Source organism: Achroia grisella, unplaced genomic scaffold (assembly GCF_030625045.1).
Source record: "Achroia grisella isolate CSIRO2021 unplaced genomic scaffold, CSIRO_AGI_Agris_v1 utg460, whole genome shotgun sequence".
Taxonomy (NCBI): domain Eukaryota; kingdom Metazoa; phylum Arthropoda; class Insecta; order Lepidoptera; family Pyralidae; genus Achroia; species Achroia grisella.
In genome coordinates this window covers 354,493-368,136 of record NW_026712870.1, presented here as the reverse complement: position 1 = coordinate 368,136, position 13,644 = coordinate 354,493, and the positions used below count along the sequence as shown (strand labels likewise).

Below are 13,644 nucleotides of genomic sequence, written 5' to 3'. Positions count from 1 at the left end.
TGCAATGATTCAATGGTTATAAAAATCTTGATATTTTACAATCTCGGTAAACTGTGCTAACAATAAATCACTATGATGTATTCATTAGGCGGACAACCGCGAAATCTCTGAATTATCGTTCCAATGTTAGTATTATTGAGATTTAAACGGATCGTTTATAGTTAATGATAAAAGCGAACAGCAATGAAAACGTCGCTCCGCCGCCGGCTCGGTGTGCCGATGCGATATTTCTTTCAATTTATTCGTTTCTCTCATTTTTTATTTGTATTCGAATAGTCTCTCCTTGATCTTCTGCGAAAGTGTAATATGCTCTTTTAGTTTTTATGTGTTATTTAGTTATATATTTATCCTAAATATTTGCAACAGTTAGTCTAATTTGTTGTACAGAAGAAAATAAAGCATTAGGGAGTTCCTTATTTAACCCTGTTTCATTTTTAATACCTGTATCATTTATAAAAATATTTGGAACAGTTAGTCCAATTTGTTGTACAGAATGAATTGAAGCATTAGGGAGATTCTTATTTCACTCTGCTCCCTTTTTTATACCTGAATTATTATCTGTTGATTCCGTTATGTTTTTTATCATCTCTCTCTCTTCCCATTTCATTTGGGGTCGGCTCTCCTAGTCTTTCTTCTCCAGGCACATCTGTCCTCGGTTGTCGAGTCGGTTACTTCCGTTTTCTTTAGGTCGTTCATGATAACGGACTGCCAAGTTAATAGGGGCCTTCCTCGTCTCTTTGGGCCGATATTAAGATGCAGGACGTTAAATATGGTTGAGTGCAATGATGGCTGGCTCATCCGTCATACTCGTGAACGGGTGCTGCTTGTGGGAACTGATCTGTTCAGGGTGCGAACACTGATTAGATTTTTTGTTTTTTGCAATAGTTGCTGGTCACTCTATTCTCCCAAATTTGAATTTTAATGACTGTGTATAATTGTAAACATGTACAACATTTATTTGAAAAGAATACGAACGAAGTTTCTTGTCAGTTCTTCTCATCTCGATATCATTCCGAACTGACGGTAGATTTGACATATCATAAGAGTCTGTAATAGACCTACATAAATGAAGATATTTTGAATTTGAATTTGAAATTTATGCTTTTCATCATATTATTGTTAATTACCAAATCAGAACTACGAACATAGACTGTATACGATAGATTTTTTAATATATAGTTGATGTTTTCTATTATTTTATGTACAAAAATATTGTTTTGTCATGATTCTTCTTGGATGTGATTTTCTTTTGATACATATTAATATTAATTATTAATATTACTATTGCTTCCTAAAAAAATTTTATCTTTCAGTAATAATATTCACCAACATAACTATAATACAGTCCCTTCGCTTATCTAAAAAAAGCGTACAAAGTTACCGGCGACAATTAGTATTAAAAATGGGAAAGTGTACCTGTCTGTCTGATCATTACTTTTTCTTAGGTCTTAATGTAATTTGATGTAACAATTAATCGTATCTTGAGTACTGAGGTTGTCTTTTAATTATCTCAAAATATAATTATTAAATAAACCGGACAATGTCGCGTGTAAAAGCTAGATTGCTATAAATTGTAGTTGAATGAACTGCAAAGTAAATTACGCATTCCATCAATAAAATTCTATATAATGCGAATATGAATTGTTTGACATTGCAGCGTTAGAGAAATAGTGAGATCTTACATACATTTTCATGACTTACAGCTGAAACTGACAGCTCGCTGAAACCGGCTGTAAGTAAACAGAGTGTGGAATAATAGATGATCGCCGTCTAATAATACAATATAGTATGTGGAGCAGTGTTTCCCAACATGGGGCCCACGCCCCACAGGGGAATCAACTTGATTGTCAAGGGGCAATTAGAAAATGGACTCCCTATTGGATGTTTGAACTGTGAATACAAAATTTTCAATATAATTTTTTGAAAATTTTCTATCAATATCCTGGTGATATTTTTTCTAAAACCTATTATTTGTTTCTTAAAAGAACAATTCAAATTTTTAATATCATAAATTATGTATGATACATTTTAGAAAGGCATGACACAAAGAAGTTTGGGAAACACTGATGTAGAGTATACATTTTTGTCTGTATTAATAGTCTGCGGCTTTCGAAATAATCATGAAAACGTACCAAATATAATCATCTAAAGATAATCTACACGATAATAATAATAATATCTTCGCCATTTAGTCCCAAGCTAAGCAGAGCTTGTGTTATGAGTGAATATAACTGATAGAGATGCATTTTTTGTAAATAGGTGGCAAAATATTACATTTTATAATAAATCCAAAAAAGGACTGAACAGAATACAGGTAACATGGAAGTTCAGTTTATATTATAAACTTAATTTGGGCATTTGAATGATAAAATTTTGCACTTCACCGTCTGATTATGGATTAGAAATTAATACTATTGTGTCAAATCAACTAAACGTATTATTTACTTTGATAACTAATTGCGATCCAATGACATTGAATTGCTACATTTTGCACTTTTAATTATATATTATCAACGTATTAATTATAATAGATATCTTGTGAGAGTCATCATCATCTGCTTCTTCTTTATCCCATTTATTTGGGATCGGTTTAATGTTATTTTTTCTATTCATCCCTGTTCGCAGTCATCTCGTTTTTTACTCCCTTTCTTGCGATAGCATTTCTTGCCATATCATCTCTCACACAGTTTATCTATATCTTTTCAGACTCTCTACCCTTATAATCATACACATTCATACAGTCCATCCATCTCTTTATCTGCCTTCCTCTGCCCTTATAACATATCCACATTCATCTTAATCACGACGACGTGAACATTTCACGACATATCTCGTGAAAGTTTAGATAGTCAAAGAACTAACTTACACTGATTTATTCAATTTAGATATCATTATTTTTCAAAAGAACAATACACAAATCATTTGCATTGAAATATTAACATTATAGCCCAGAGCAGACCTGCAGATGTTGAAAATATTTGCTCTATAAAAACCATACTTTCCAAATCAAAACTTAATTCCTAGCAAACCGCGCGAGTGAGAGATGCGGGGGCCGGCAGACGCAAAATATGTCGACTATGCTCTGAAGCGTTGCCAAGTAGCTAACAGCAGCGATTTAATCACAACATTGCGAATGCGATATCAACATAATATCAAACGATCCGGCGAGACTACACTTTTAGCGTGGATTGGTTTATTTGTGTAACGTAGTACTAATAAACATTCAACTTTGATACTCCGTCTCGGTATCTTGAGTACGACAGACTGGTGTTGCAGTGTCAAAGTTTCTATATTATGTCAGAGGGCTTGTTCTATCTTTTATTCCTTGTTGAGATATGTGTTGTATATCTCGATGATGTAAGTTCTTGTTGAGTTTCTTTCTCTCATTAACAGAACCAGAATTTTTGCTTTTCGCTAACCTGGTTCTAGCTACTGTGTCGCCATTTGCGTATGACAGACCGAAGTTACTATGTCAAATTCCCATATCATTTCAGAGGGTTTATATTGTGACTTTCACTCCTTGTTATATTCTATTGTATACCTCGATGATGTTTTGTTTTTTCTTTCACCAATAAGTAAGTCAGAGCTTATCGTATTACGGATCTGATTTTTGATATTTCATTTCTCTACTTTCTCATAGTAATGTGTTTAGCAAATTTGCAACTACTGTACCATATTTAATATTACTGCTGCTCTATTTATTTGTCTGTCAGTATTCTGCATCAATTGATCAATTCGTTTTATTCAAAAGTTCTCTTCAAATAATTTCAACATATTGTTTATTTTAGAAATAATAATAGCAATTTCTGTGTTCTGAATGTGTCATCTATGTGAAATTCGTCGCTCTGGTACTTCCATGAAATGTCAAGGTCGATATATGTGCGAAATTTATTTTTCCTTGTTTTTTGTGCTTTAATAGATCATTCAGTGTTACTCTTTTATTATGTATAATGCTGATAGATGATTCGTGGAATATCATTTTCATAAGTGCTTGTAGTTATTTTAGTGATTAACTAGAATTAGGTTTTGGTACACCCACTAGCGAATGCACCTTTTCAAATCTATATCTGTGGTTTTGGGACTGGCATAAATCGCATAATTTTTTGCTTTTATTTGAGAAGTATATTATAGATTTTTTTTTTTTTGTAGTATTTCTAAAGATTTATGAAACTTTTTAAGATTTCTTTACAATATTTCTTGTGTATGAAATCGTACTGACAATACTCAGAATGCACGGCTATCTATCATTGGTCTGAGTGGATTTTTCGAACTGTTTGACAGGATAAAATAATATTATAATAATTGGATAAAATTTAGAGAAAATATTCAACATTTTATGTACAGTAAACAAACATATTTGTTTTTTTCTATGAAAAGCAATGTTAAGTTAGTAACAGTTAAAAAGTACAATGGGTTTCTGTACTTTTGGGATTGAAAAAGTTTATAATATTAGACTATTATGAAGAAACTATATCATGATCGGTATTAAAGCAATATTTATGGTGTAGTTAGATAATATTATGAATATTAGAAATGTAATTAGCTGTTTCAAAGATTGTTCTCAGGGATCATTAAAATTTACTGCCCTCTTTCGGTCCAATTCAAAAGGCTATGGAAATTACGGTGGCCTGAGCCGAGGTTCGAATTCCTAGCAGTGCCACTAGGCTAAAGTCGTATCCGTCAGACAGGAGTTGACCTTCAGCCTCCTGATAATTCCTTCCGCGGGTTTTGCCACCTGCACTCGCCGTCTATCGTTCGGTGAAGTCTTAAAGGCCAGCTGCTCGAAATCTACTGGCAGTGTATATTTAAACAATATTAGCACGAAACATTAAAAAAGACTATAACCGTGTAATATGCAAATAAAAACGGAATTATTACTCTGGAGACACTAAATAGTTCTCTCAGGAATTGGCGCGTGACAAGTCAAGTGGAGAACTACAGCTATATTAAATTGTAGCCACAACACTTTTGTATGAACAAATTTTCTCAGAAGTAGATATAGAGTTGAATTGTTTGAAATAGAAACTACGCTTAGCAACAAAACAACATTCCACAATACTATCAGAGATTGACTAAAACTTTTCAACGTAAAATATGAAAATGTTTTTTGTAATAATGTACGCCAGGCGCCATGGCGTACTCAAATGTTAAAAATAGTGTACGGTACATGAGAATTATCAGTCATCGCGCAATATATTGTTCTGCTCGGCACGACCAACATAAACATTACATTTTTTGATGGCCGAAGCGGTTTTATTGCAAATTTTCATGTTTTCCTCATCAGGTCGTCTAATACAGATGACCTGTCTATATGACTTGAGAAGTATCGAAATGTTTATGACGGATTTGCTAGACTTTTACTGTTACCAAGGAGACATGCAGGGGAAAGATCTTTGACACTCTTGCTTCTTCTCTTTAATAACTTATGCAACACGCATACCGATTTCGGATATTTGATTTCTCGCTCAGTTAACACATTACATTTTATTATTACAGTTTTCCTCGAGTACTCTTACTATTTATCCTTTCTTTACATTCGTTACAAAAATTTCGGAAATCTGCATGCATTTTGATTCTGGGCATAAACATAAAAAATAGACAAACCCTATTCATAATGTTCTACTAGTGGATACGTAATAATAAGTGTTTGCCTCAAATGTATATCTTAGTAAAACTCGTTAATTTCAATTGTATGAGTTCTATCATTGAATTTTATTTATGAATTCACGTGACTTTTAAATTCTTCAAAATACTCTACAACAGCAACTATAACATTGAATTGTCGAAGTCTAATAACCGTACCTTCAGCATGATTCAGAAAAATTTTGAGCCGAAACTACCAGAAGCGGCAGCTAAAGTTCTACCTACTCAATAATTATACTGTAATATAGTATATAAGTATGACGTGTGTGTAAATTATATTCGGCCATGGAAACTAGACGTGTGCTCAAGCATACTTCAATGTAACCGACCGCCTAACAAAACTATTGTTTACCAAAATTAACCAAACCTTGCATTCGCACTCGAGCTGTTTACACTTCAATATAATTTACCGTATTTTTAATGTTTGTATTGAACTTGGGCCAAATTGTATTTCTTTGTGAAAGTTCGTATATTTTCCTAATCAAATATAATTCAGGTCAAATTTATAATAACTGTATCTTAACATCTATATGGGGTGAAATTTTCGAAGGGCTGGTCTTATAATCTATGTATACGTTTAATAATAACCTATTAACGTCGCTTTGCATCTAGCAATGACGAATTTATTCTCTTGAGAAGAAGTAATTGTCTTATAAGTTAATAATTTATATCCTGTCTTTCTTTTATATCTCTGATATAATTGTACTTCATTCCTGTAGCGGCAACTTTTTTGTCTTCTTAAACATACAAATGATTGGTGGTGGTAATATCTCAGTTGCATGCCGGGTGTCAGTAGAAATTAGTTTAAACCCCTTCAAAATAATTTCCACAGGCAGCTCAGGTACAGGTACAGGTCTAAAATGTTCATATACTGTGATAAAAATTATATATACAATCCTAGTATCAATATGATATTTAACTATTATATCTGATTAGATACTCGGATTCCTATGGGATATAAGTTAACCATCTTGTTCTGACAGACATTTTTACATTATTCAAATTATTAACCGGGTCTTAACACGAATAATTTTATGGCAAATAAAGGTATTTACCTCTCTCGACGTTTCGACTAGGTTGCACTAGCCGTGGTCACGAGCTGACTGAAGATCCGGTTAATAATTTAAATAATGTATATTAAACACGAAAGTATTTTTACACTTGCCTATTTGGTGAGATATAAGTAAAAATTAACTGATATCCTCATCGTTATTTTAACATCCAGCTTATTGCTTAGTCACAATGATGATTCCTAGTAATTTGGCACCCTATTACAAACATCGATGTCTGCATACTCTAGTGAAATCACTCACATATATATCTATCTTTTAGTAAGACGTTCTATTGATGTGAAAGTAATAGATTTAGTAAATTAAGGTATCTGTATAGTTGACATCTTCCGGACTCTAGTGTAGTTATTTCAAGAAGCTGGTAGGTGTTAATTTAATTTATAATCTCGTGCCTTTATTCGCGAGGGCGTGGTACAAATATTCTTCAATGCCAAATGTAATACAGATATTTTGAATATGGGCTACCTACACGCATTCTGTGTTAATGATCCCTAACTAATGTTCTCTTCAGCCAACCATGCTCTAAATAATCTGTTGTATACTTCACTCTGCATTATTTCTGATTTGGGCCAAGTTTAAGCGTTTGTTTGGTTATGAAGAGTAATAATATTCGAATAACAATAATAAATAGACTTGGCGCCATCTAGTTCTAAATAATGTATTAGTTTGGTCACGAACTATAATTGTGTAATTGATTGGCGGGATCTCGCACCTTGATAGTAATATATGTTTATGATTGTAATCCCAGATGGTCTGAATCTGAATCAGAACTATTGTCAATTGTTAATGTCAATAATGATAGTACACTTGACATACCTATATTTGATTTCAATGCTGCAAATCAACCTCCGTCCTTTAGATTAATTTGGTTTATTAATAATGTTTCCATTACGGTAATAAATTTATACCTTACAAGGAGCAGATTTAGTGTGTTTTCATCAAAACAAACTATTAAATATAATAGGGGACAGAAACATAAAAATTACCTATTCATTATAGTGCTTTTGAAAAGGAACTAATTGAAAGCGGATTTGATGACAATGGCGAGGCACAATTTATCTTAAATGACCACAAACAGACCGACATTAAGAAGATTAGCATCATCAATCTTCATACACTTGGCTGTACTATTAAAACTTGTGATAATGATTAACAAATTTCATATGCCCCTAAGAATTCCAGTCTCGATTGTCTTTTAAAATGTCGGCAGCGATTCCCTCAGCTATCAAAATAAATCCGCACGCATCACTGTTCAGACGTCACAACAATAAAAATTGAATTATAATATCAATCGCGACATAAACCGAATGACGCTATGTCTAAAACTGTCCCACCTTTCTATTGTGCGTTGGACCGCTGCTAGTAGTGAGACCAGAATAGTTCGACCTTTACAATTAATGTATCTAACGATTGCCACTTCGCAACGAAGCGGTTTTATGAAAGAAATGTTGTGCTAAAAATCGTAATGCAATTTTTTTAACTTTTCTAATGCTGTTCACCGTAGATTGCCTTTACAGCAACATTGGACAAAACAACAACGTAAAGCGCGCTCCAAATACGTGGAAGGACTAATAAGGCTGCTGAAGGCCAAGTATACGGACACGATTTCAGTTTAGGGAGATGGCTAGAGCTTCGACCTTGGAGCATGCCATTGAAATGTCGATCGTCGTTTAAATGGGACAGGAGATCAATCGGATGTGCGATAGATTGATCGAAAATATTTGAAAAGCTAGCTGGAGAATGATGACCCCATGACATTTTTATATTTGACTGCCATTTTCGTTAAATAAGGAATAGACAATATATTATAAATAGCAATTAACAATAAATATAAAAAGATTAAAATTTATGTTACAGATGTTTAAAATTGTCCAGTTGAGATTACTTTTATAAAAACATACCCATGATAAAAGTTTAAAATAGTATAGTCGCGTTGTTTTAACGGTGTACTTGTTAAGACTAACATATTATTAAGAGATAATAATAATAATTATAATAATGCTTTATTGGTACTAACAAATATAATATTTTACAAAGTAGTGTAGTGTAACAATAACAGCCACATTAGTAAATAATACTGTGTCGTCGCTGTCAAGGACCACCTCCTTAAGACAGAGGCATTAGTGTTCCAGTAGTTCATGACAATAGATTTATATAATAAAAAGAATAGGGGTGATATAAGGGTGAAAATTAAGAGTTGTGTATATTTTTAATGCCAGTTTAAAATATATTCCTAAAAGAAAGAAAGAAAGGGACGCAGCTATAATAAGCAGATTAAAGAAAAAGCTGGAGTCGAATAGATATGACCAGACTTCACACAATGTCGTCAGTGTTGGTATCTTTGTCTCACCATTTCACCAGTTGCAAAGAATTTTCTTTGTAAGTTGCGTTTCGGTTGGAGGATCAGATCTTGTAGCAATTTTATAGGGGCATGACATTATACATGTATTACATAGTACAGTTACGACTTACTATATTTTTTTTACCATGGTTTAAAAAATATTGACAGAATTGACAGATTAATGCTTTGCCATTAAGTTTCTTGTATTCATTGTCCTTAAAAATCCAATACCAATCTTTGAAACCGGATTAGCAGTATGTATACAGATTAAGAAAGTCTTTATATTTACAGACTCAAGTGTTGGAAGCGTGTTTGGTGTACCGCTGGCTCAGTGCGTGGAGACCGAGAGGGCGCTGAGAAGACAGCACGGTGGCTCCAGAGCGTCGCTTGCCTCGCTCGGAGCTTTAGAGAAAGGGGATGATGTAAGTTTCCAAAAATTACAAAATTAATTGTTGTCTAATGCCAGCTAGGTGGACGACCCATCTGATTGCAAACGGCAGCCTATTAATCTAAAATAACAAGATAAAGTTCTGTGGTTCAGAAATAGCAGAGGGTAATGGCTGCAAAATAGTTTTATTTATTGGCAACAAAAACTAATAATAGAAATTTGCATAGACGGACTATAATTGTCATAAATACATAGAAATACAAAGAAAGAAGATGTTCACCACTCTTAGGATTGAAGGGAAAAGAAGAAAGTAGCACTTGTTACCTGACTACCGGAAAACAAAGAGGAGGATTATGATTTTGATTTGTATGTTCATCTGTTCCCACATAACTTCTAAACTAATTTAACAAATGCGGTAACATTAGAAGCGTTTTGATTAACCACTATGAATAGGATAGATGATATTAAATTTAGCGCTCTCGAGACGATATAAAGGAAATCCAAAAAAATAGTAATGTTTATTGCTTGCATTCTGGATATATATAGTCCCTTATTCTATTGATGCTTACTATTACCTTGGATGTAATTTGCACGTTTATACTTCATTCAATGTAATTAATGAAGCAAATCGTATAAAAATCTTCAACAGAAACGTCTTCGGACTTTGAAATATTGTCTAGCACGTGTCTATGTAATAAATAGTCTATATTGTTGCACGATACAAAAATAAATCCAAATATCTATCTATAGAAACTCGAATGAATTAAAAAGAGCGAACAATCAATGCACGTTTGATATCTATTTTCTATTCGCACCCAGTCAGCCAGTCTAGCGTCGACTGGCCAATATTTTGCGACCCATGAAAATATCGATGCGTCCCCCCATCGACAGCAAACTGGTTAATAGGGGATGGGGTCAGTTTTCGTTGGTCGGATAATTGAGAGTTTGGCATTCGGCATTTGAGCGCGCAGAAATAGTTTGGGTGTTGACGCCAAGACACGTAACGTTGGGTGACGTGTCGAAGTGCACCTGGGCCTATCTGATATAGTGCAGATCATATCCTAGTCTATGGTTAATTGTCCACCGTCATGCAGCATAGTTTATTATAGATGATGATGAAATATTCGATAATAGTATAGCTGTATCCTGCACTAAGACATCTGCTTGGTACCTCGATATCACATATTTCTGCCACCAATTAGCTACATTAGGTGCGTTGTAAGATTTAACAATGAAATTTCAGAGTACGGAGGTATGACGCCTTAGTACATGGTAAACATGAGGGGTTACTGGACGACGTGATGTTTATGCTGCTATGAGAGCAGCATGTCAACGACGATGGCCACTTTCCAGCACGTGGGCCAGCAGCTTATTAGCTAGTCTATATAAAATAAGTCAATCATAAAAAGCGCATATTTGTATTGGTTTTTGGGGTCGATAACCATAAATATACAAATGAAATAGACCCCCAACTAATAATGAGTATATTGAAAGGAATATAGTATTAACGATAGATTAAGACAACAAAGAAAATGTATATATGGAACAGAGCTGTATAAGGCGAGTAACGGATGACGTGAGAATATTTTATAGGTGAACTATGGAACGTGTCTGTCTTGTCTGCAAGCGGACAGTTGTCATGAAAAGAGATAATGATGTGAAATGATTATTATATTATACAAATACGAGTATATACAGTACACCATAGGTTGTCATGTTGATGATAGAAAGAAGGGAATAATGAAAGAATTTATATTGAATGATGAAATATATTGGAACGATAATGTACGAAAATTATTAAGTGCAATACGTAATACAATTTCTCAGACAAATTTCGCAGTGACAAGAATGTCATATTATTTGATTTTTATTAAATATATTGTATCGCTTGTTGAGAATGTTAAGAGGTTGTTAGACTCATGTAGAACAATTTAGCCACCTAAGCTTGTCAGTTTTTTAATCTCATCAGGGAATTTGTTCCTTTATTATTTCTTTATTCATTTTCTATTGTTATCGTTTTTTTTAAATATTACATTCACCGTCGAGGATATAACTGAAGAAAGTCAGTATTTAGAGTAAAAAATTTAGAGTTGTATATATTTTAAATGCCACATTATAAAATATATTAAAAAAAAATAACTGAAGAAAGTCAGTATTTTGCTGCTTGAGTGATTCTTCACATTGAGCTATGAGCCCTTTTTATTGCTGTGGCATACACATACAGGTTTACTTTTACTCTATTGTATTGGTTTAAATATTCTGTAATGTATATTACTTGTAATGAAACTTCTGTGTGTACTAAGATTCAACAAAAAATCTTATCTATTATATATATATAATTGTACGTATGTGATATAGTATAAACTTCAGTTAAATTGTGAAGGTAATAAGAACATAGACGTACATTTATCCATAATACGCATTTCTAACTCTATAATTCTTATGATGACACTACACGTCTTGAAAATTCAGTGTTATGATTTATTATAACGATTTATGAGTTCATTTCGCACATACGTACAAACAGCCTTGCTCCAACTAAACTAATAAACGAACATTCAACGTTTATGAAAATGTTTGGAATATAATTCTTTGGTTTAGGTTGACCAAATCCTGAATTTCATAGTAACATTAAACGTTCATAGTGATGGTGAATGACCATACATCTTGTAGTTTCAAGACCTTCTTGGGCGTAGAGCTTTCTGTAGAACACCGTACTTAATTAAAAAAAGCAGAATTTCTATTATATCTGTATATGTACATTTTATTTTGTACAAAATCGTCTGACTGAAAATATTTCTATATATTATATATTCTCTCTACTCGTATAGACTACAGACAGAATTTTCTATACAAATAAATTCGGATACAGTTAGTAAATAATAAATTGTAAATATAGAAAAGTGTTTAATAGTTTATGAAAATTGACTGACAATACCGACGTTGCGAGAGACTTCGGTCTAAACACTTAAAAACTGCAACCATTATTAATAATTGCCATCAAAATAGAGCGTTCCAATTTTACGCCGTTTCATACTAATTTTCTTGAATAATAGTTTCGCAGTTTTCTCAGAATGTGTCTACTAACGGGGTCGTAAATTTGCATCGTTATGCTTTGTTTTCGTCTAGTGCTGAGCAACATGTATATTTGAATCCATCTCGTTCAATAAACGTCTGCTACACTATCAGTAACGTAATAAATAAATTGTACCTATTGCGTAAGTAATCCTATTAATATTTTAAGAGATTTAGGGCTTGCACAGACCAAGGGCAATGCTCTGGGCTACTGTTTCATTCAATAAAAAATTTAAACTCCGTTGAGTTTCCTGTCAGTTCTACTCAGTTTAATCTGTTTACTGATAACGCTACGATAGAAAAAAACAGGTAATACAAAAAATCCGCCTAAAATGATATAAATAAATGATTTCTGCCGACGACTTTCGACTATAATTTCTGACAGATTATCGTAATTTTTCTTTTTTTTTTGATAATGGAATCAAAATCAGTCTGTGACACCTATCAGCAAATTAGATCAAAATATATTTTTATTCGTATAGGTCTATTACAGATATGGTTGGTAACTCAAATCTATCGTCAGTTTGGAATATAAGTTGAGCTGAGAAAAACTGACGTTGTATTTACTCGAGCCTCTTATAATTTTCTAATGAGATATCGCGGGCGTTTAAACTTTTTAAGAATGGATATTTGACAATTATATTTCTTTTTCTTCGTGCCTCCATTTCTCTATGCTATATCCGTATATGTTCCCTCTAACATCCATTATTTCCGCGAAGAGAATAAAAGGCATAAAAAAAGCTGAAATAATTATTTTGTATTACCCTGTTTTCCCCTCCAAAATTTACAATTTTTAATGATTTCTTCTATGAAAATACAGGAAGGCATATTTTCTTTGTTGATTCACATTTAAAAAAAATATTTGATAGACTTTCTTATTATGACGGTGTGAATTAAGCAAATTTTGTTATATTAGAAGGTTTACAATTTAAAAAAGAATTAACATATAAATTAAGTGGACGGAGAAGTAAGAGGTGGGTTCATGATTCGATTCGAGGTGCCGCCAATTGAAATTTGGAGTCGGTGACCATTGACACTGGACAGAGTTACCTGGAGAGTATTAATTGGAAGAAGAAATCCTGGTGGTTACGACCTTGCTTTGAACAATAGACTAAGAAGAAGAACAT

The 13,644-nt window shown here is 33.1% G+C and overlaps 1 protein-coding gene across 1 annotated transcript in view; it reads left to right on the top strand.

Annotated features, from left to right (window-relative positions):
• LOC131845183 (uncharacterized) overlaps window positions 1-13,644 on the top strand; it is a 55,662-nt gene that overhangs the window by 29,566 nt on the left and 12,452 nt on the right. Inside the window, exon 4 of the mRNA XM_059194220.1 lies at window positions 9,346-9,476. Within this exon, the coding sequence (XP_059050203.1) occupies window positions 9,346-9,476 (131 nt within the window). The remainder of the gene's footprint in view (window positions 1-9,345; window positions 9,477-13,644) is intronic.